The sequence below is a fragment of the Physcomitrium patens genome, chromosome 26, assembly GCF_059467195.1.
Source record: "Physcomitrium patens ecotype Gransden chromosome 26, ASM5946719v1, whole genome shotgun sequence".
Taxonomy (NCBI): Eukaryota; Viridiplantae; Streptophyta; class Bryopsida; order Funariales; family Funariaceae; genus Physcomitrium; species Physcomitrium patens.
In genome coordinates this window covers 7,794,888-7,815,000 of record NC_143435.1, presented here as the reverse complement: position 1 = coordinate 7,815,000, position 20,113 = coordinate 7,794,888, and the positions used below count along the sequence as shown (strand labels likewise).

The window sequence follows — 20,113 nt, the reverse complement described above, 5'->3', positions numbered from 1 at the left end:
ACCTATGAACTATAATCAAATAAGGTTTTTGCTGATATAATTATAGTAGTTGTTGCAAATGTGATTGAAATGAATTCTTTCTTTTCAACACTAACAAACCATTCCGATTGAATCCATACTACTTCAATTCAATAGTCTATGCTAAAATCAAATGGATAAAGGGCTTGTTGATTCACTAAAATATCATAGTTGGTAGCATTAGTCACTGCATACTTTAGAGACAAGTGTGAATAAAGAAGAAAAGATCTAGTAAAAAATATTAATTGTACAAGTTATTTGGTATAGTCAATAGCTTTCTATAAGTCTCCTATTAAAGTGACAATGGTAAAAGAACAAGGTTCCAAGTCTATAAAAATGAGACCTAATTCTTAAGCAAGCCGCTTATCAATCATAAGTAGTTGAGCTCCAAAATCCAACATAACATGTAAAGATATTACATGAGTAGTATTTCCACTAATACAACTAACAATTAGCATGTTATTTTTGTTAATTAATCATATAACTTTTGGATACAAATTTTGATATTTCCAAATAGGTCTAACTATAGTATTAAATAAAAATGCTACTTCTATAGCCAATTTCACTTCACTTAAAGGATTTAATATTTGTGGCCTTCAAATAACCTTCATCAAATATGGCAATAACTTCAATTGTAAGTTTTACTTATAACTTAGCTAATTCCTCCTATTTTGAAGGCTTTGTTATTGCTTAAGCCCCTTTTAACAATAGCATAGGTACTTTGCCTTCCAATATTTTACTAATCAATTAAAAAATTACTATTGGTTTAAATTCTAAAGACAACAAGTCAATATTAAAAAATATAAGCATATTCAATACTTTATAAGTGAAAGCATATATTGCATTTTTAAAACTAGTATCTTCAACTTATATTGAAGTTGAAATAGAATACTTTCTTGCAAAATTAACATCAGCAAGGCCAAAAGATAAAAGGAATTATTTATGAATATTATAATATCTATGATTTTTTGAACAAAGACAAAAGTTTTAGTACCTCACTTATTATAGGTGCCAAAACTCTAGCTATTGTTTGGGCACATGTAGCAGTTACAACTACCATTTGTTTCAATCCACCAAATATATAATTTTCTAGAGAAGAAAAACTTCTTTTACTTCTACAAGCAACATGAAATCTAATGATTTGGCTTAATAAAGCTATACAAGGACAAAGAATTAATGGATCAAAATACTCTTGTATTAATCAAATAAAATAGATATTTATTTAAAGATAAAATAATTTTAAGACTATAATAAATATTGTCAAAAACAAGAAGACTATGGACTCTTAAAACAAGACTTAAAAAATTAAAAATTAAAAAATTAAAAAAAATAAAAAAATTAACAAGAATAAAGAAGGCCTCATTTTTATCTCTATATATTCTATATAACTAAGAATTATATGGTAATGTTGTATAGGTCCTCCAACACATGCTTAATTTGTAAGATAAGTGTTTAACTTGCAAAACAAGTTTCTAATAAGTGCACCACATTGCCAACTTATACCACAAGTTATCAATATATACAACATGTAGCTAATTTATTAGCCAAATTTTTAACCTATCAATCACCTATAAACACGTACAAAGTTAATAGTCACTAATTTTAAGCTGCTTATTCCAACCATGTGGTATTATGAGCTAAGATGTCAATTTCTTATACTATATTTCAACCTATTAGTGTATTGACTATATCATGTCTTATGTCAAAAAAAATAAAATAAAACATACATACATACATACATACATACATACATACATACATACATACACACACACACATACAAAAAAATTAAATTAAATATATTAATACAATTCAAAACTACTTCTAATTAATTTTTCCTTAAATTTTAGTATAAATCTATACTATTAGTATTAAAAATATTTAAAAAACTAATAAAATATTTAAATTATTTAAAGATATTTTATAAAAACTAAATTTTATAAAATAAAATAAATAAATAAAATATAAAACTTTATATTTTTATCATAAAAAATATTATATATAAAAAAATAAAAATTCTATAAAAATTCAATTAAATTCTTTTAAATTTAACTTATAAATTTATTACTTTAGAAGGATTTCTAAATATTTTATATTTGTAGTTAAATTTTTATTTTTACTATTCTTTACATAAGCAATTGTAACACACCTGATATGAATCAATATCCTTTGCATGGTTAACATTTTATTGTCAACTTTGTCTTTGCATATGAAAAAATCTCATTTTCATATATAAAAAAAACTTTTATCTTATGCATGCAAAGTCTCCATTAGATGCATGCATCTTCTAATTTAAATCTACTAAAAATTCATATCATATATACATGCAAAAAAACAAAGACGTATTTATCTCTTCTATATATATAATCTATATTTTAAAACTTTTTTAAAACTTTAAAAAATTAAATTATTTAAAAATTTGTTCAAAATATATTTACTGAGGAATAACAGAACAAGACACACAAAGAAAAAATATATTTATATTTATATTTTTGTGTTCTTTTTTTAAAAGAAATGTGACGCAAAAAATAAAATTGATGCTATGAATCGCATGAATACATATCTTTATATGTGTGTATGCAAACACACTGTTATAATCTAACATATTCTTTAAAAATAAATAATTAAGTAAAACTGTAAATTTAATTTTGTAATTTTAATCTTCAAGTCCAATTGATCGGATTTATGTCGTGATGATAAAAAAAAATTAGGTTAAAACTTAAATTTTAAAAATAGAAATCAAAAACTGCAACTTTTAATTAAAGATTGGAAGTCAGAGATTTTGTATGAGAAATTGAACAACTTTTAATTCAATATAAATCTTCAACTGAATACTTTTTGTAATGTGACTTTTTTGATAAAATTTCATAGTTTCTTTTTTTAATGTAAAAATAAATAAATAAATTATTCTTAGAATTTGAACATAAACGAACTTAAATCTAGAAAATGATTAAAAAAAAAAAAAAAAAAAATGTATATTATCTTTACTCATTTTTCATTATTAGTTGTGAATGTATATATTTATACCATGTATGAAATAATACTTATTAATATAATTTAAATTTAATAATAAACAACATTTGTATTCATTCTTATATAAATTTTAATCTCTAGACGAAAATCAATGCTAAATTAATATTAAATAAAAAATATTATCTAATTTTTTAGCTTCTAAATTAGTCTTAAGTCATTTCTTAATTATTCAAATTTAATATTTTCAAATCAAAATATTAAATTATTATTACCAAAAAAATTGGGACCAAAATAAATTGCAATATTTTCCAAAATTCTTGTAGATCAGATATATTTATGATTAAAATTTCATAATTTTTTTTTAATTTTATTGATAAAATAATCTTTAAATGGACTTAAAAAAAATTCAAACACATGTAATACTTATATCCATGTAAAATATGTAATTAATTTATAAGAAAATAAATTATAATATTATATATGCATATATAAATGAAGGTGTATATATACATATATATATTTATTTATATTTATGTATTTATACACTAACAGACCTCAAAATTTCATATCAATGTTAAGTTTTTTAAATTTAGATTAATTTTAGACATGATAGCCACACATCATCTTTGTGTTAATGGCACATTAATTCTTATTATTAGCAATATTTATGTATAAAATCATAGAAAGATTTTTTTTTTCTTGTCAAATATAAATATCATTCATTAAAATTGTCACCTCTACTTAAATTACTCTCATATTTAATCATTGTTATTAATATAATATATTACGACTAGATTTTGCACACCAATAACATTTATTACTTACAACTTCTACAATTTTTGTACTTTAAGTTGATATATAGAGTCAAAGATTTTTCTCATGTTTTAAATTAGCTTGTTAATAAAAGAGAAAGTTCTCAGGCTTTTTTTTTTTAATTTTAAAAGTTTATAATGTTCTAATTGTGTCTACTGTATTGTTACTTACTTCTAATCATTGTTGCATTGGATAGGTATCAAATGCTATTATTGCATAGAGTAGGATTTGTTTTTATCAATCAATCATTTTTACATTTTTTTGCTCTATAAAAGATGAGAAAAAATTGCATAATAGAATTACCTTAAAATAAGTGAGGAAACATTTTATAAACTCTTTTCATTATAATTGCTTCATATTTCTTATAGATTAGAAACTAATTTTGATAATTGCTATTTCAAGCATGTTTTTTTATTTCAAGCATGTTTTTAAATGCCAAAGTGTTGTTTTGTATTTGACAAACTTAAATAAATATTTTGTATATGTAAAATCTACTATCAAGGAGATTAACTAATTTGATATATATATATATATATATATATATATATCTATATATATGAAGGTGTGATAAACATTATATTATAATATAACAAAGAAATATTATACAACTGTTAGACTCAATATTAAAGTATTAGTGGTGCTAATTTTATTGAAATATTTAGAAACAATTTGCTTAACTTGTAAGAAATTATTTGTCAAGGCTTGAATCAAGGTTTAGGTTTAATAATAAAGAAACTTCATATTTGACTTACATTCTAATAGGATGGTAAATATTAAAAATTATAACATATTTAACATTTTATTATTATTAATGGTATAAAAAATTAATTAAGTAATCAAAATAAATAAAAAAAAGAAAAAAATATATCTATATATAAAGATATATTTATTCATATATGTATATATACATAAAAAGAGAAAAAAAAAAAAAAAAAAAAAAAAAAAAAGAGAGAGAGAGAGAAGCTTAGGCTACAAACACATCTCAAGTTGCTAAACACACCTCAAATTGTTATACACACACCCAAAAAAAATGGAGGCATCTGATTCGCCTCCTTTGATAGTCTCACTAACCAATTAGCAGATAAAATTTTCAAAAGCAAAGTCTTTCAAAAAAATAATTGAACTTTATTTTTAGACTTGTAGAAACTTTTAGTCCTACAATAAGTCTTCGACTTCTTCCTTGATTCCCTAGTTTTACATCTCTTTCATGTCTCATCTCTGCAAGCCTCCCTTGTATTCAAGGCTATACAAACATATTAGACTATTGATTAGTTTTATATTTCTTGCATCTGAAATAAGAGCTGTCTATCCAAGTTCTTTAGTTTTGTGGCACCTAATAATATGATGACAATCATGTAAGCATATTGATAAAAAGAAATAAAATAAAAATAAAAATAAAAAATCGTTTCCTTCCAATAAGCCTTTGCAAGTTTGAATATAGAAATTTAGTGCATCATGTTTCTTTCATTTCCATGGTCCATAGTTCATGTGCACAACATAAAGGCTGTCCAACATGAGGATATATCTAACATCCAAAAATGTCAGCAATCATGTAAAAAACTTTATTCCATCTCACAAAGAGGCTAAGTAAGTAGCAAAATGTTGCCTATTCATATTCTAACATTTCCATGAATTCCTTGACATTGGTCATTTTTGTATTGTTCCACACCTCCAACCAATTGCTATATCATATCTTAGTACCTCCACACCTCACACAATCTCTATTTGTAATATTTCTAGCTTCAATTTTTTAAGCATCAAAATTAATAGTGTCAAAACCTTGTCCTACACTTGTGCCTTCATTTCATCTATGTTTATTTCCTTTGGCAGCTAGAACCATGATTTTCTAGCCTTGAGTATGAGAAAGGCTTATAGAGGTGAGATATATTAAAAGTAGAGGACTAGAAAGTTGGAGAAGAAGCCCAAAACTTGTTACATGACTAGAAACAAAGTTCAATTTTTTTAAAGAAGGCTTTGCCTCCAAAAATCTTGTTTGCTAATTGATCATTGGAACTATCAGAAGGATTTGCTTGCCTCTTTGATTCCACATTGCAAATTTTAGTCTTCACACAACAACAATTAGCTAATTAGAAGCCTCTATTTATTTGGGTGTGAGTGTAGCAATTTCAAGTGTGTGTATAGTAACTTGGGGTGAGCTTATAGCATGGGCCAATAATAGATATATATATATATATATATATTCTCATACATGTAGAATAAAGAATGAAATAGAAATTGATTAAAATAAACATAAATTATTGTAAATAATAATCATTATTATATCAGTATTATAATACAAGGATAAATTATTATTTTGTTTTTCTTTAAAATTTTAAAGATTTTTTAAATATAGGATACTGTTAAAAATTTGGTTTATTTTTGGATCATACAAGTTTGCATAATGAACTGTGGATTGTTTGAATGTGAGTTTCTATGATCAGTTTATTTTAAATGTTTTTACTTTTATTTTTTGTTTTATTTCATATACTATCTTACAAATCTTGATGAATGGATGCATTGCACAAAGTTATTATTTGAGATTCTCTTTTTAAAAGAAAACAAAACTGCAAGTTTATGTTGCCAAGTACAGTTAAGGTACAGATGAATGTTTTGACATAGTGGATACTTTGAAGAAAGTAAAAGTAAATAAGAGATTTGTGGACAGTGTAAACATTAGTATATGCAACTCTTGAAAGTGTGCACCAGTCAGATTGCATTATGCAAGCTCAGAAGAAAGATGATGATAATTCAGCATTGCAGGAAAACTTTGATAAGGATCATATAAATGTCAAATTGAAGTTAGATATTCAAACCATAGTAAATGAAAATTTAAAAATAAAGAAAAATAGAAGAAAAAGTAAAAGCAAAGAATGAGATGTTTTCATGACTATGTAGAGAAATGTGGAGGATAAATTTATTTATTTATTGGGAGAAACAACTTTATTAATCATGCTACTTTCAATTTCAAGAGAAATGTGGGATTTTTCAATTTCCCAATTAAATTGAATGGATTGAGAGTGCAACAGGTTGTGGTTCAATTTTTAAGCACCCAAAGTCATCACTGCATGTTGAAAGACTAGCCATTGGTTTCTGAGGTCCAGTGCACCAAACTGATTCTCTACTTTCAGTTTACTTCAATTCCATTTTGGAATATCACAAGCTCAGTGCTGGAAAGCATGGATGGTTGTGGGGAAGTGGATATGGCTATCAACCTCACTTCACATTTCTCTCTCTCTCTCTCTCTCTCTCCCATTTTGCAACATTATATGCATTCAAGGATGTGAAGGAGGAGGATAGAAGCTGCTCTACTCTGCATATGTTGTAGCAGAGGCACCATTTGTGTGTGTCTGGATCACAGGTGTACACAAATGTATGACTCACTCCAAGACAACAACAATTCTGACAAGATCAGCAGTGAAACTAGAAGAAGAAACACACACACACCCACCCACCCACCAGTAAACATGCTTGGCACTGCAACCTGTGTGGTAAGGAAGTATTCCATATGGCATGATCTCATCCTTTGCTTCTCCTTCCTCTTCATTGTTGTTCTTGTTTTCAGGAGAATGATAAACCAGACAGAGTCATTGAAAGGAGCAAAGATTCACCTTCCCCCTCTCAACATTGACAGATCTGCTGTGGCTCTGAAGTTGTTGCTAGTTTCAAGCTGAATGAGACAACTCATGAAATCAGATGCCAAACAGTACAATACTAATAATAAGAATGATAATGATAATAATCCTCAATGTACTGCTTGTTTGCTTGCTGACTAGGCCCTGACAGTGTGGGCACCATACCAAGTGACAACTGAAGGGAGGAGCATTTTGATGAGAGCTTCTGTATTCATTGAGAGAGTTAGAGAGAGAGAGAGAGAGAGAGAGAAATAGGAGAGCATTAACTCCTCACTCCACACAACTCTTACTAATGCTAATACACCACACTTCTGCCCAAAACACAACCCAGACACTGTGCAAAGCCTGGGCATGGTCTTTGCTTGGCTTTGCTGAATATGCATATCTGACTACCATTCTCACTCCTCTCATGTCTACTTACCTGCATGGTTCCATGAGAAGTTTGAAGCTTTTTTTTTGTTGTATTTCTCCCTTCTCATCTGAAGCAGCAAGTTTTAATCCTCTCCTTCAAAACAGGCATGTGGGTGTCTAATATCTTGCTGTGTTCTAGAGACCACATGTGAACACTGGTTGAAAGCCATTATCACAAAATCAACAACAACTGAAGCAAGATGGGTAGAATTAAAATTCTACATTCCAAATGGGAGTGGGTTTTGATTTGGATGTGAGGCTCTTTTAATAATGTATAGCACACCATTAAACCTGAACAGGATGGATTGGTGGAAGTGCAGTTAAGTAGGATTGAATAGAAACCTGAATGGAAGGGCCAGCAAGCCAGATTTGGCTAATTGATGTGGAGTAGTTGTGGAGGGGAGTAAGTGAAAGAGAAAAGACTAGGCTCATTAACTGAGCTCACCATATTAGGGCTCCTGTTTCTGATGGTGCAAGGTTACTAAACAAACACAGCCATCCAGGCCTCCTCTCATGGCATTTGCAATGCATTTCTTTAGGGATGAAGATGTAGTAAAAGTTGAAGAAAAAGGGATGAATGTGTGAGAAGTTGGTGAAGGAAGAAATCTGGAGCAAAAGAAGGAGAAGCAAAAAAGGAGTGGGTGATTAGTTTGATGAGGGTTGGCATGATTACTACTGATCTTAAATAAGGTATTTAATAGTGTTTACTCCCTTATTTAAGTGAATGTCTTAAGTTTGTTTTAGGGGTGATTGCACGTTAATGACCTACCTCATCACTCCTCATGCTTAAATCTTGGCAGTCACATTGGCCACTTAATTGATAAAACATGCTTATTTGTGTGTGAATAAATTTTATTCAATCAAATCAAATAAAATAATGTTATTTTATTTTATTTGAATAAAAATTTGTGTGTGGATGTATACATGTCAATGAGGTGGCTGTAGAACAGACTGATAAAATGAGAAGATACTGATCCACCTGTCATATTAATAAATACTAGGAGCTTCTTCATGTCTTGTCTCTTTTAAGGGAGGATTTGTTCATGTATATGAACAAAACAGTTTTATTATTATTATAATTATTACTACTTTGAAAATATATATGAAAAAAATTTAGAGGCCATAAGTTAAAAATGGATCTGGTCATTGTCAAAAGAGTTCTCCTGTAGTGATGAACATTTATCAAATATTTAATTTGAGGATTTCGTATCTTAAAACGATACGGTATATTGTTTAAGTATCTCCAGTTTGTTGCATATTACATCAAATTACATCAAACTTAAATAATTCAATTATCAGTAACCATCTATTATTGATTAAGAATATTTAACATGATAAAATGGCTTTTATACCATACGTGTAAAATTATTTAAAACACACACACACACACACACACACACACATATATATATATATATATATATAGTCATCCTATATGAAAATAATTGTAACTAGATATATAACCAGAAAGAAGTCTAAATTTCCATATATTACGTCCAAGACACACCGGTAATTACTCATAACGATCGGCTTTATGTAATGATACAAATTGATGAAATAACATTATTTTTAAGGTGTCTGTGTCTACGTGGGTGTGTATCTATATGCATCGAGAGAGAGAGAGAGAGAGCAAAGTGAATGAGTGCATATTTCAGGCATGAACATTTCAAATTCTCAGAGAAAAAGAAGACATACAACCAAGGGATACGAGTTTGTAAATATATTCTACAATAGAACAACGGCGCACCACGGTATTTAGTAACCAAATTATACAACAGTTAGAAATATTCGATATATACAAGACCTCTTGTTTGTTGTTGCAATGACATGCAATTGACAAATATACAAATATATACACACAACAAAGTGTCAATCACAGTGAGATCGTTTTATTAAAAGAGGGAAGAAAATGGCTCAACGTGATCGGAATATTCGGTAGATAATGAGCGGGCAGAGAGAATAAAAGAATAACGGGAATGAGATAGTACAAGAATCAGAGAGAATGGGCAGAGAATCAAATGGGATTGAGAGATTTCCAAGCAGTGGGGCAAGTGCGAAAGCACAGGGGCATTGAATGAGTAAGGAGTGGAAATAGATGCGGAGCAATGACATCCACTCCTCCCCTTTTTCTATCACCAAAGCTTCACCTCCTGCTGCCCTCGTCCTCAATTTCAGTAAATCGCTTCAAGCCCTTCCTTCAATCTTTCGAGACATGCCAGGCGTCTGCTCATCAGGATTCACAGCTGGAATCACTGGACTAGAGCGAGGGGCGATGGGTTGTGAGTGCAAGTGGCATACGTCACAACAGTGCACTCCCCTCACGTCCTGAGCAGAGCGAGCCTTGGCGTCTCGGACGAGGGAGGGAGAGGGAGACAGAGACAGAGAGTCTGCATGCCGGCGGGAGCGTCGGCACAGTTACGTGCGCAGTGTTTGGCTAAAGATTACAGAGGAGGAAAAGGTACTATTCTGGAACCTTTATATAGTCGGGAAGGAAAGCACATATTTGTCCATAGCCGCACTCGCGACACCTTCAAATGACTCCATGGCCTCCAAAAGTGAGCACCACATGTATTATCTGGAGACTGCTGTCATGGTGGATGCCTGCTCTCACCCTTGAACTCTGTTCAGCAGGCAGTACTATACGCGAGCTTTGGCCTGGAACTGTGGCTCCTAAAATTCCGATTCCCGGCCCCTCTGCAAACAAACATTCCTTCTATATTTGGCCACGAGGCTACGAATACTTTATGTGAAAAGACCTATCACCACTCGGAACAGGGACCCATATTTGGTATAGGGAGGAAAGGATCTCTGCACTCCATCAGATAATACGACGAAAACAGCTTATATAACGACAAGGGGGCCAAGAGCCGCAAAGCCTGGGGGTGGGTTCTTCCCATTGGTGCTCATCTTTTAGCCGCCAACTTCCCTGTAGATCAATTCCCCACCCGGATTAACTTCTCTCTCTCTCTCTCTCTCTTTTCACTGCTTGATTCCGTTAGGGCTTGTTTTTGTGGGTGTTCCCGTTGATTTACCTTCTAACCCCCACCCTCAGCTGGTCAACCATGCACAATCAGCACAACAAAGACCTTTCCTCACTACCCCATATGCTGTGACCCTTATTCATATATATATATACATTCTTAATAATGTAATTGGATCTGTGATTAATATGTACAAGTTAAGCATAAGCCAAGAGACAAGGTTCCTGAACTTGGGAACCCCATGAAATCAAAAGCCAGCATTGCACTAAATGGAAAGGTGCCACCAAGCCTTCTGGAGCCACAAAAATATTGAGAATTTTTAGAAACATGCAAAACTTAGACCATCGGCTAAACATCAAGAGTTTTTAGAAACATGCAAAACATTGGGAGTATGTACAAATAAGCAAAACATAGTACATCAGCAAAACATCATAGATTTGTTTATTTGTTCTTATTTCCTTCCCCACATATTACTATCTTGGTCCATCAAGAGCCCCATGGAGCTTATAGTAAGGACCATACTTTTGCCTAATCACAGAACATAAATAGTTCAGCAAGAGCATTGTGTGCTAGGCCCAATCAGAAGCAGGAGTTGAGGGGGTTTTGGCTGTGTGATGTGGTCATGCACACAGCCATACATGAAGCCTGATTAGAAGAGTTTTTAGTAATGTTACATAGGTTGTTGTCTCATAGTGTGTTCCTCCTGTTCTGCAGTGCATATTGTTGTTGTGCTGTTGCCTTCTCTAGCACATCTTTGTCTCCAGCACATATCATCAGTACTCTGTTATTGCTAAGCAGTTAGGCTGTTTTTGGTTGCTCTGATTTTAGTTCCCATTGGTTGTATCCAAATGCTGCCTTTCTTCTGTACAATCCAACTGCTGTCCTATATAAATGATAAAGAGAAAGACAGAGAGAGAGAGAGAGAGAGAGAGAGGGGTACATCTTTTGGCCAATCATCAGAAGCTAAAATGCCAAACACAAACATATATCCAGGTGTACCTCATTTGTATCTTTTATCTCTGAGGCACTTTTTTCAAATTAGTGTGTGAGATGATGGACAGAATTCTGTGAGATAGAACATTTGATGAGAATACATATACATTCACAGACTTTGTACATAAACAACATCATGTACTTACTTAATTAGTGAAAGCTGTACCTGTTGGCTCAGAGGAGTGTGAGGTTCCAAGTCTTTTATTTTTAATTTTTAAATCCATTTAATCTCTCATTCTGTCTACATTAGCACAGCAGAGTCCCCATGTATCCAACCACAGTGCTTGTTCTCTGTAAGATCCCATTGTGTGAAGGAAATTGGAATGGTCCTCAATCTAAGCATGCTCCCTTCAACTCAAAGCCTTAGAGATATCAAAAGAGATTTCTCTAAAGGTATTGAGTTGTTCTCTGATTTGAAGGTATTGGGATTTTCAATACACTTGATCCACGTTCTTGTTTGTGTACTTCGTTGATAGTGCATTTTCAATAAATAATACTAAAATATGCACAATATACAAAAGGGTGCAAATAGACAGAGACAAGTTAATCCATGGCAAATATTGAACCTTGAATGACCACCAGCTACTTAATGGCAGTAGATTTGTAATTGTCTTCACAGATTCATCACAGTTATTGAAAATCAGAACATTCAATTGCTTTCCAACAAACATTTGAACATTCACTTGAAGAGAATTGTTGTATTTAATGTGTACCTATCATTATATTTAGAATACATCATTATTAAAACTTCGACATCCTATCATATTTTAGTTTTTTCATATTGATGCAATTTCTAACAATACATGTTGTTGGCAAATAATGAAAACATAATATATTTAGATGTCATAGATTCCATTCATCGAATAATTCGTCTTTCAACTTCCATTGTGCGTTGTGGTTTGTCATTACAGCGTTTATGTTAAAGTAAAGGAAAATTAAGTGAATTCTTTTGTTGTGTTGAAATGGTTGGTTTGTCATTTTGAATCGAAATGTTCCAAATAAATGAACATGTGAGTATTTTAACAACACCTACTAATTCTAGATTTGGAACCAGGAATTCTAGAAGAACTTCTAAATGAATGCCATCCCATTGTTACATGACAGAGTTTAAAATATGTTTGTAATCCATGAAGGTGAATTCATGTCCTCACTATTGTTGGTGGAAGAAGAACGAACAAGTCGAAGCAATTTAATTATTTTATTTACTTTCTTTTCATTTCACTGAATATACAGCAAAGAACAGAAACATGCTGCGGGAGGCCGCACGCGGTGGCATAACGTTAACCTGAAATCATCCAGATGTAAACGCAGTCACAGCCAACAAGACGACGAAGACAATCCTGATTGTTGTAAACAGAATATTAATCTGACCAAAGCTTCAGAGTCTGGCAAATACATGTGATCAACCCCCCTAATCGAGCAAAACTAATAAGAAAACGAAGCACCTTCCTCGTATTAACCCCACACTATGCGGGCGAAGCTATTTGCGGGAATTTCAGTCACTCCCAGCTGCAAGTTGGAGTGATAGTAAGACAGGAAGGGAGAATAGAAGGATCTAACTTCAGCTCTAAATTGGGTTCCACACAGCAGGACGAAGACCTTTTTCCCCAGGATCTAGCATTTTCCTCACACAATAGTATGCGGGAATTGAGGATAGGATGCACAGAGAGCTCAGTTGCTGCATTGTAGTGGACCATTCTTCGAAATAGAAGTTGTAAATCCCTCCGAGTGAGATTAGCAAATCCACCTTCAATCCAATATAAACCTTTCCTATTCAAATCAGTGTCATCCACTGGAATCGTTGCCAACAATTCTGTTCACCTGAGCTGCGGCCCACTTAAGGCCAAAGAAGTTCTCTATTTTATGGCATTCCCCACCTACCTCATTTATAAATAACTCTTGCATTAGTGTGCATGCGTCAAATTGTCGAAGACTTGCTGCTTACACATACGCCAAGGCCGTTGCCCTTTTCTTCAAACCCCCCGTTTCGATCACAAGCACGGTTCTTACTGCGAGCTTACTGTGCTGAATGGACCCCTGTGATTGACACGTCAATTTAAGAAGAGAGAGTAACAAGTTCACGATCAGAAGCAGGTGAATCTCTAAACAACCTGGAAGAGAACCGAACAGGAAAACCAACAACTCTGTCCAGCAGAATTGCTGCCACAAAGACATCACTGTAGGGAAATGGAGACAGTAGGTAGGCAAGAATGATTACCAGCTCAAGGGAGAGGAGTGAATTCTGGACGTCAGGGCCGATGGGGTTCAAGGCATGGGGTGAGGGCGCAATTTAAAACGGAGAAGAAGAAGATCTTAGAGTAGTAGTTTCATGATGAAGTGGTAGCAGGCCCGATCAAAGACCCTACTGAATTATTACAGTCTTGATAGATACCATGGAGTTACATGCACTCAATGTTCCACTCAGTACAGTAAATACCCGGCGCCAACCCTTTTATGGATTCAATAAAATCTGCAAATGTTTTATTTTTTTCCAAGTTAAACTAACATCGAAGAAGAAGCAGCAGAAGAAGCAGAAGAATGCGGGGTGGTGAAGCCTTCAGTGAATTTTTGCTTGTAACCTTTGAAAGTATTTGGAACTGGGCAGGCTGGTGGTGTACCTGGTCGAATGGCAGTCCTTTTATAACGGTTTTTTTTGCCTGGAACAAAGATGCTCTAGCGGTCTGTGGCACTGTCTGGAGAGCCAGCCTTAGATTCACAATCGCACTCCCCAACATTCGCTTTTCTCTGGATTTTGCCCAATCATCAATCCCATTACCCTGTCTCCTCCATTGAACAAGTTCCTGGATCCTTCTCCCATGCCCTCCCCCGATCGATCCAGCCGATCATTATAAAGAACTCGGCTCACACTATCGTTAACTGCAAGCTCGTCGGGTTGTCACTGATGGGTTGAAGCATCTGCATGCCTGCCTGCCTGCCTGCCTCCTTGCCTTGTGATCTAGTGATGCTTGCATGCATGTTATCTGGGGTGTGTGCACGCGTTTCGATCCAAGAGAAGTGTGAAGTCGAGTGGAGGAGTTCAGTTGATGCAGGTATCTAGAGAGTACCTTCACAGGGTTTTATTCTTTTGAAAGCTAAATAAAACCCGTGGGGACGGATCACCCGAATTCAAGCAAGAGTTGGATATAGTCGCGGACATGTGGGCGCGGTGGATCATATAGAGTGGTAGGGAGTCAAGGGGAGTGGGGGATTGGTTCCAGCTGGTTTCTGAATTTCTGCCAGTGCATCATTGTAAGGAGAGGGGAGAGGAGGAATCATTTAAAAGGTGCTGCGGGCGAAATGGTGGGTAAAGTACAGACCGCGTCGTCTTTAGGGCAGGCGAGTGAGCAATCCACAGCTGTAGATGCCTCTGGAAGCAGTCGTCACACCCTTGTGCCGGAGAAAATGGGGTCGCGCTCCGTGTCGCAGAAGCTGAAAGCCGCAAGCATCAAGCGGGCGAAGAAGGTGCAAGAGGGTAGGTACAGAGGAGTGCGGCGGCGACCCTGGGGACGGTATGCGGCGGAGATCAGAGATCCTAACACCAAGGAGCGAAGATGGCTAGGTACTTTCGACACTGCCGAGGATGCAGCTCTAGCTTACGACACTGGTAAGAATCACATCGTCACCTGATCGCGTGCCAGAGTCAGTTCTGGTGGTGGTGGTGAAATGATGTTCATTTCGTAAACAATTTTTCTCTCTCCATGAGTGCTGATGATTTCCCTCATTTTTGCAGCGGCGAGATCCATGAGAGGGCTTAAGGCACGCACCAACTTCATGTATCCAACGCATGAGACCTGTCTATTGTCCGCAGCAGCAGCTCTAGCAGCACCCAATAGTTTGCAGCATGCCACACATCCCGTGGATTTAATTGCCCAGAAGACCCTTGGGGAAGTGCTGCTCTTATCGAGCACGAATAAGTCTCGAAATTTCGACTGGCAGAGCACTACTACTACTTGCATTACGCAGCCGAGTTTCGATGAGTCTTCTCGCAATATGCTCAACTCGCCATCTACGCAGAAGCAGCTGGTGGAATTTGAGCGCAACTTGTTTCCTGGACAAGGGTGCAGATACGTGGATAGAAAGATACAGCCACCTTCGCAGCAGATGCCCCGTTCAGTGCTCGTAGAGATGTCGCCTAACGTCCTCCAGAGCTTCAAGGAGAACAAAGTCGAGACTGCTGAGTCTAGCTTGAGCGTAAGTCCTGGGATGGAAGAGCAATGGCGTTGCTTGCCTGAGAGTGACATGCAGTTTCGCCCTAATCAACTCGTCCGGAGTCCTACTGCGAATTCGGGGCTTCTTGTTTCACGCTATCGCAGCGCGGAATTGCAACCGTTTCAGGTCTGTTCAACTTTCTTGCCAAGTTTGTTTCCGATTCTACGAGTTAGTAGCTGCCGTAATCTCGTTATGACTTGTTGGTGGATTTTGGGAGTTGCTTTGTGTTATTGTTCTCATTTTATAATGCCGACCTTGCTTCCCAATTCATGTTGGCAGGTCACGCGAAGCAATGACAATGCTCCAATGGCTTCTGAAAATGCATCAATGTTTGGCGGATCGAGTATCATTTGTAGCAAAGCTGTTTCGACAACTTCTTCATGTAAACTATCGCAGAGGTCGAGGCCGCTGTTCAGTTCGGAGAATGTTGGTGGAATGCTCGACCAGGTCGTGTCAAAGTACGTCGTTGATTCCACTGGGCCAACCCCGAGCACTGTGGCTGTGGAGGATACCGGTGGAGTAATCGAGTCCAAGGAATGTTTGTTATCCACACAGGTTCCCTACTCGGATGAATCCTCATCCTCGACGTCTGCGTCGCGCTTTGCAGACACGGCTGAATCTTCGCCCACCACCGGCGCTGCCGGCAGCCCAGGACTGTTCTCTCTCTCTTCAGAAGTCGAGCCGACTTGCGGTTTTAGTGCAGCTACAGCCGATGTTTGTCGCCGACCGAGTGCTTTCCAACTGGTGCCTTCCAACCGTAATCCAGATAACCTTGAAAGCATTTTGCCGGCCAATCTCATATACAATCGACACCATCACAATGCTCCGCGGCGGGCAGAGTGGGCATGGGACATGCCTGTTGCGCGAACCACTTCAAGTTCTGGGCTGGACGCAATTACAGGGCATTGTAACTCCGTGTCTTTGCAACGTCACAACTGTTCTCATGAATCAAGCTGGCAAAACCTCTGCGAACTGCCGGATGCGGTGGCTAACTTCCTGTTGAGCGAGTCAATGCAGGGGTTCAATACTACAACTTCGACGCACTGCGTGAACGTCAGCGTGAAAAAACATGAGCCATCACTCCAGCACAGATCCTATGAGCCTACACCAGCACTGGCAAGTAACAGTCCGTGGCAGATGAGCCACTCGAGGGTTACCGGCAATTCGGAGAGCATAAATGTGTTGGCAGACTGGGATTCTACCAGGAGCCAGGATCCCTCACTGGGATACTCTCTTTGCCCGGAGAACAACTCAGGACTCTGCAACGACATGTTCATGCCGGACAACAATTGCCTGCACGTTTTCAACGCCACTGGTTCTTCACACTACCCCTTTTACGATGACGGGTATCTGTTTCCCCACCTCATGGAGGAATCGAGCATGCTCTACGTTTGATGCGCGACAGGGGCTCTTTGATTCTTGTGGAACACCTCAAATATTGTTTTCCACTTTTTACTTATTGATTCATGATGCTCAATTTTCGAATGCTGCGTGAGGTATCTTGGAGGTTGACATTATTTTCAAGGCTCGCACATCGCAGGCGTGAGCTCCATTTGAGGATTGGCAACTTAAGTACTGCACAGAACAGGAGTGTAGGTTTGATAGTAAAGTATGAGAGATTCGTTTCAACCATGTACATGAAAGTGGCGGAAAAGTTTCCGGCTAGACTTAGATATATACATACTCTTCAGGAGATAGTAGTGTGCAGCCGTAGTTCACTAATTCCGCAAAGGCTGGAGGTGAACTTCAGTGCTCATGGATTACTACTCCACGCTTGCAGTATTACAAATTTTGCAATTCGGAGAACTCGGCATTCAAAAATATATCATCTTTGTGAAGTCTTCGTTTCTTTCATCTTCATTATCAACGGTATAGGTTACACTCACTGAAACATAAACTACCTTCAAACTTGTTATTGGGCACACAGTTAAGTGTGAAGCATGAGCATCAATCTGCTGCACTGTGAAGGCGACGGTTAGAGTAGTATCAACATGCTGTGATCAGTGAGTGGATAGGATAGGGACTCATGTCATCTCGCGAATTCCTGAGTCATTTGCAAAGGCCGCGGCACAAATCTGAATATGATCACTCGGAAGCTGCATCAGAAATCTAGCAAGTGAAAGGAACGGTTAAAAAAGAGAATGGAGCCCACAGATAGTCTGTACACATTGCATACTTGCAGCCATAAGTGCAGATCTGCCCGTCTTTGATAACTTTAAATCGGCTCGCCTTCCATCTGAAATGCAACAGTTTCGTTGAGGCTACCGGATGATGAAGTTCGATTGTGAATCCAATTCGTCCAGACCATTTGCTTTCGGGCCGAACACTCCGATGCAGCATCAGAATTATCCAGCCAGTCAGCCAGCCAGCCACTGCCAGTCTTCCTATCCCAAGAGGGCTGGTGGCTACAAGGAAGTCTCAGGAGGCACGGCTCTGGCGATGCAACTTGATTGAGTGAAGATTCCTGATGACATGATACAGGGGGAGTATTAATTGCATCTAAATCGGGGAAGAGATGATCTAAATCTAGAATCTGACGGTCGCACAAGGCACTGAATGACCAGTGAGCACTTGTTCCGCTGCCATTGATCCAGAAGCTGGGAAAGGACATGGGGCCAAAAGGAACTTTTTCTCTGGTCTCAAGGCCTAAATATGTAGCAGCATCTTGATCCAAATGAATGAATGCTAAACCCCTCCACACACAGAATCATTGCTCTTGGAGCAGTGCTAGGTTGGGGGAATATTGTTGACTCTCGATTGCTGAGCCAGACTATGCACAAGTAGTTGTAGGGGGTCCAGAGAGAGGATAATATAGATCCATTCCCATGTACCATAAAAAAAGGGTGTTGGAACCCATGACCACATGTGCAAATTCAGTTTTTTATTGGAAGAGCAACCCTGCTAAAAGTGCTCTGTCAGCAGGAAGATTAACAAATTCCATTTGCTTGTACTTGCTTAGATTTCCTCCAGCTCCATGTGATCAATGACATCTGGTAAGTCGTAACAAAAATTACTAGTATAATATTTGGAAACCATTACTTTAACTTAACAGATGCAGTGCATGGATAACATAGTAGCGCTGAAGAAGGAACATCTGTTACTCCATCTTATGTGTCTGGTGGGGGCTCCATCACCACATTATATCCAGGGAGGCTCCTCCAGAAGCAGGGCCACTGTAGTCTGGGAATGGGAACAACATCAAAAAGAAAAGGGCATACAAAACCAAGGCTTTTTTATAGGGTCCAAACCCTGGAGTGCCCTGGAGCAGGTGGCCAACCAAATGATAAGAAACTAATGAAGACATGGAGAGGGAGAGAGCTCACCCATCGGTGGGGTGTGCTTGGCCTTTTCCCAAACTTGGTCTCATGCTTTGCGAGCTTTCCATTTGCAGCTAGCCAGCCCCACTAGGCCTGCCAGCCAGCAAGCCATGGCTCCCAGAACAGTTCTGGCTACAACGCAGGATGTGCTAGGGCAGCTCCAAGTTACATAATTTATTCAACAGAAGATGGCTACCCTGTCCTCCACAGCCTTGCCCTGTTCAGGAAGAAAACACAGGGAGACAAAGGGTCACTTGCAGCAGGACAGGGCATGGTCACAGCACATGTCCATGCTTTAGTGGCTATGCCAGTCCAGCCTTGACCTTTCTGCATTTTGTCACTCTTCACCTCTCTGCAGAGATATATGTGTACAGTTCTCTGTCCTACACCTGTACACACTGTGATGGACCAGAAGTGAAAGGAAGGGAAGCCTCCATTCCATGCTTCATGGGGTCCATTGACTGTATGTGATGGCTTATTCCTCCCCCATTCTTTTAGTGCTGTGTGCATACCCAAAATTTTGTATGTATACTCCCACCTCCACAATTTAAATATAGATGCTGGGTATGATTTGTGCATGCTTGAATTTGAGTGTCAGAGTCTACGTCATGACTATAGTTACATGCAAAATTGTTTGCTTGCATTGATTACAGAGCCTGATTACTTAAAACAACCAACAAGTGCTCTAAGATTGTGTTTGATTCCACAAAATACAAAGATTCTAATACATTTTTGAAATAGGAACATTGTAAGTGTAACAAGTTCT

The 20,113-nt window shown here is 36.7% G+C and overlaps 1 protein-coding gene across 1 annotated transcript; it reads left to right on the top strand.

Moving 5' to 3' along the window:
* Positions 1-14,509: 14,509 nt before the first annotated feature.
* On the top strand, positions 14,510-17,884 carry LOC112277772 (uncharacterized). Its single transcript, XM_024510475.3, has 3 exons — positions 14,510-15,425; positions 15,552-16,156; positions 16,310-17,884. Exons 1-3 carry the CDS (start codon positions 15,119-15,121, stop codon positions 17,423-17,425), a joined length of 2,028 nt encoding a protein of 675 aa, XP_024366243.1. The 5' UTR covers positions 14,510-15,118; the 3' UTR covers positions 17,426-17,884.
* The last annotated feature ends 2,229 nt before the right edge of the window (positions 17,885-20,113 follow it).

Excerpts from the sequence above, each read along its gene's own strand:
- LOC112277772 (XM_024510475.3), top strand. The coding sequence starts at position 15,119 with ATGGTGGGTAAAGTACAGACCGCGTCGTCTTTAGGGCAGGCGAGTGAG. Across the intron at positions 15,426-15,551 it reads AGCTCTAGCTTACGACACTG|CGGCGAGATCCATGAGAGGG; the intron begins GTAAGAATCACA and ends TCATTTTTGCAG. Across the intron at positions 16,157-16,309 it reads CGGAATTGCAACCGTTTCAG|GTCACGCGAAGCAATGACAA; the intron begins GTCTGTTCAACT and ends TCATGTTGGCAG.